Genomic DNA, 4,783 nt, shown 5'->3' on the forward strand with positions numbered 1-4,783 from the left:
CTAAATTAGGGACGGCTAGCGCAGATAGCCCTAGTGTAGCTTTGCGCGAAATTAAAAAAAAAAAAAGCCGTCACATTATAACCCCCACGACTGAAAGGGCAACTAAGATCGGTGACTGGATTCGAGTCCGCGACCCACAGATCGTGAATCGAGTATCCTAAACTACTAGGCCTATTTCTCTGAAATGAACAAGATATACCATCTGTGGTTTCTGTACATCAACTGCAATAGATGCACGTAATAACCAAACCAGAAAAGCAACCTTCCCCTGGATGTTTATGTGGAAAAACAAAAGAAAATAGTTCCTTAACTTTGACATTCATAATACTAGCGACTCGGCCGTAAAAGTAGGCTTATGGCAACACTTTTAACCGGTATCCAGTTCTCGTCACATGATATTTTTCAGTCTCACTGAATATCACGTGGTTAAACCATAACAAATGTAGATGTCAAATTAACAGTGACATTTCTGTCTCCCGTCAAGTCAACATTTCGCTTTGGAAAAAGCAACCTCAACTCCCCAGGACGCCACCTGGCGCCTGGCGCTTATCTACAACAGTTTCATATTTCTTTACGTTTCAGGGCTCGTGTGCGTACAAAGGACGCATTGTTTCATCATTTCATCTGTCTTGAACAGATTTATAACCTCCTCTTTACACCCCCTTCAATCTTTCCCTTATTAGAATCACACACACCTCCGCAACGCGGGAAATACGACAAAGATAGCTACCATTCTTCTCCGTATTAGTATAATGCTTTTCAATGCGATAAAGTGTCATATTGAAATTGGAGATTTAAAACACATATCAAGGACATATTCACAGTACATGATCAATTCACGTAAAATGTTAGGCCCTTTGATTTCTAATCCTTCGCCAGTTTTCGATGTAAATGTTGATTATCTATGTAACACAAACAACCGGATCTTTCCCCCACACATTCATGACAACTGGGATCAAAGCAGTTCAAGTAGTAGAGCCCATGATCCACCATTTGAAACAATTGTTGTTCGTGACTTGATTTTATTATATTCTCAGTTCTAAACGGTTTTACTTTTTTTTTCTTTATTGCGGCGACCCGGTGGGACAGCGGTAAGTATACGAACTTACAATTCTAAAATCCAGGGTTCGATCCCCACGGTGGAAACGGAAGATAGCGCATTGTGGCTTTGCTGTTGAACAAACAAATCTTTATTGAGAACTGATATTATGTGGCGGTACAGAGCGACACCTGGTAAATAATTTGCTGACAAAAACAACAACAAAAAATGATTTACCAGTTATTAAAACAGAAATTTAACAAAAAGTATATTTATAATTGAACATAGGAAAACCAGCTAACCAAAAATACAAGTATCAAACCAGCCGCTAAACAATCGGGTTAAGAACTTGGTAAACCAAATTTTAATTAGTATTTTTTTGTTCTTACTACCCAGTTTTAGAGGATGCATATAATGGTTAGGCCTAGCTTAGTTTAGTTGCGAAAGAGCTTGAACTGTGAACCCAAGAGTTCCCGCAAAAACCGTGGCTATGCTATAAGAGTAACAGTCAAATCCCACTATATTGTCACACAAGAGTAGCCCAAGAGACGGCGGTAGGTGTTGTTGATCTTCCCTTTAGTCTATCAGCTCAAATTTAGATTAATATTATAAACCAGGAAGTTTGTTGTTTTTTTAATTTCGCGCAAAGCTACACGAGGACTATCTGCGCTAGCCGTCCCTAATTTAGCAGTGTAAGACTAGAGGGAAGGCAGCTAGTCATCACCACCCACCGCCAACTCATGGCTACTCTTTTAGCCACGAATAGTGGGATTGACCGAAACATTATAACGCCTCAACGGCTGAAAGGGCGAGCATATTTGGTGTGACGGGGATTCGAACCCGCGCCCCTCAGATTGCGAGTCGAGCGCCCTAACCACCTGGCCATGACGGGCCAAACCAAGAAGTGTGTATATATATATATATATGAACTCCAAAACCCTCACGAAATATTCAAACTAAACATTAGTATTCTAGATGAAATGTTGTTGTAAATTGATTGTTCGTTACTTAGTTTATTGTTAAGCACAACGCTACACACAATGGTCTGTCTGTGCTGTACCCACCACGGGTATCGAAACGCGGTTTTTAGTGTCATAAGCCTTCAGACTTACCGCTTTTGTTCGTCTCTAGAAAATTGTATTTGTTTATTTCCCTAAACATCCAATGTTGTTGTTTTTTTTTCTATTTTAGGGTATTTTATTTTAGTTGTCACGCTGAGATTTAGCCAATTTTTCTTTATTTTTTTTTACTGGAATTTCTAGAGGTCTTTACCTCTCGACTAATTTTATCTTAGCTACTTACCATTACATAAGATTCCATGGCTTTCACCGGAAGGTCTAGATTTGTAAAACAAGCAATCTGATTGGCTAAGATGAAAATTTTTAAAGGCTGTACTAATGGCTATGAAATCAATATAGTGCTAGCATATTCTGGCCTTCTGGTGGCTTCCAAACGTTCTAAACATTCTTAAAGATACTATAATAATGTTTATCTTTTGTGTTATTTCCTACTTGCTATAAATATAGAAACAAAAATCTCACATTTTCCTTCCTCACTTGTCAAAAGTGTGTCATCTTTTACCTTCAATATATAAATATACAAGTGTGTCACCCTCTACCTTCAATATATAAATATATAAGAGTGTGTCACCCTCTACCTTCAGTATATAAATATATAAGAGTGTGTCACCCTCTACCTTCAATACATAAATACACAAGAGTGTGTCACCCTCTACCTTCAATACATAAATACACAAGAGTGTGTCACCAACACTTCAAACATGAAACTTCGTGTTCACTGGATATCATTTGGTAGACTAAAAGTTTTTGTGAATTGGTTAGGCAATAAATATCTTGAACTTTGACATGTCTACGACTGTTATCGCAAAGTGTTTTAAACAATCTTTCTATTTTTTCAGCATATTACTCACAAAACGATCAAGTTAGCCATTGGGTCATTGTGGGCTGTGTCCTTGTTCATAGTCTGTCTTCCTTTCATGGGATTTGGCCTGTACTACGACACTAACGCCCCCACGCATCGTCACATGTGTGTTCGATACCGCTTCGCCACCAAAACAGTGGACATTGCCTACGCTTACTTCATGTTCACCTTTGGCATGGCCTTGTGTGTGGTCATCGTCTTCTGTAACCTCACGGTGGTCACTGTTCTAACCAAGGTGGGGAACACATCGAAGGGTCGCATGGGACGAACAACCATCTGTAAGAACAGTCGGGAGCTCTTCTTCAATCATACCACTCAGGAAGAAATTTCTTTTGCAAAGTTAATGGTGGTTCTCTGTGTGTTCTTCCTGTTCTGCTGGGTTCCACTGATGGTAGGTATATTTTCCTCTACTAAACCTATTCTGTCTGTTTTTCCTTCCCTGCTAGGTTCCACTGATGGTAGGTATATTTTCCTCTACTAAACCTATTCTGTCTGTTCTTCCTTCCCTGCTAGGTTCCACTGATGGTAGGTATACTTTCCTCTACTAAACCTATTCTGTCTGTTTTCCTTCCCTGCTAGGTTCCATTATTGGTAGGTATACTTTCCTCTACTAAACCTATTCTGTCTGTTCTTCCTTCCCTGCTAGGTTCCACTGATGGTAGGTATACTTTCCTCTGCTAAACCTATTCTGTCTGTTCTTCCTGGTCTGCTAGGTTCCATTATTGGTAGGTATACTTTCCTCTACTAAACCTATTCTGTCTGTTCTTCCTGATCTGCTGGGTTCCATTAATGGTAGGTATACTTTTCTCTACTAATCTCATTCTGTAGACATCTTGTTAATAGAAACATCAACTGTGTTCAGTTAACAATAAAAAAAAGAAACGTACTCTGTGCTGGTAAAACCTTTAGGAAGGAATTATTGGTTATGCAACACCTAGTATAGGGCCCAGACAGTCACTTTTCGTCATTATGAAAAATGCGAAGCCTATTTAGGTTAATAAGCAAAGCTCATTTAGGTTAATACGTGAAGCCTAATTGGGTTAATACGCTAAGCCTATTTAGGTTCTTTTACTTTATAAACGTTTTAAGACCGTAACTATATTTATTACTTCTGATTAATTAAACCTACCTGAAACAAGCGTAAAATTATAAATATATATATACATAAACAGTAGCCAATAAGTATTTGCATATCATTAAAACCTGGCACAATACATAGTTTTTGTACAGGTAAGGTTTATTAAGTTTTGCTTTATTGGCGCTTTAGGCAGTGTTGACGTTGTCAGATAGAACGAAGAGTTGTTTCCCTCACGAAAGCAAGCAGGAGTCGTCCATTCCAACTTTCAGTTCTACAATGTTCGTGCATCACTTTTAGTGAAAACAATACTGATAAATTCTGATTTTTATTGTGTTTGGCACCCACAAACACTAAATATTTTTTTTCAAAACTTGCTCCTATTAAATACTGTCGTGGTTATTCACGTTTTCGTAAGGGAGAAGAAAAATCTCATTTGGCTTTCTTTCTTTAACAAATTAGGAAGACACACACACACGCGCGTACACACGTAAAGCAAAGATGAGAAACAGTAAAATCACCAGATTCAGAATACGAAATTTTTACTCAAAAAGGCGAGTATGAATTTTATAAATCTAAATACTCTATATATATATATTTTTAAATCTTATATTATCTGGTCTGCTCGTTTATGATCACGTCCTGTCTCTACCCAGGAGCGGATTTAACGGTCAACTGACCGAGCCCCCTTTGTATATATATATATATATTAACGTTTTTTAGTAATA

The 4,783-nt window shown here is 38.1% G+C and overlaps 1 protein-coding gene across 1 annotated transcript in view; it reads left to right on the top strand.

Moving 5' to 3' along the window:
* Positions 1 to 2,978: 2,978 nt before the first annotated feature.
* The window catches only part of LOC111087685, a 12,201-nt gene continuing 10,396 nt past the window's right edge, over positions 2,979 to 4,783 (top strand). The window contains exon 1 of the mRNA XM_022395175.1: positions 2,979 to 3,371. Within this exon, the coding sequence (XP_022250883.1) occupies positions 3,036 to 3,371 (336 nt within the window). The 5' untranslated portion in view covers positions 2,979 to 3,035. The remainder of the gene's footprint in view (positions 3,372 to 4,783) is intronic.

The sequence above is a fragment of the Limulus polyphemus genome, unplaced genomic scaffold (genome assembly GCF_000517525.1).
Source record: "Limulus polyphemus unplaced genomic scaffold, Limulus_polyphemus-2.1.2 Scaffold2475, whole genome shotgun sequence".
In the NCBI taxonomy this organism is placed as follows: Eukaryota; Metazoa; Arthropoda; class Merostomata; order Xiphosura; family Limulidae; genus Limulus; species Limulus polyphemus.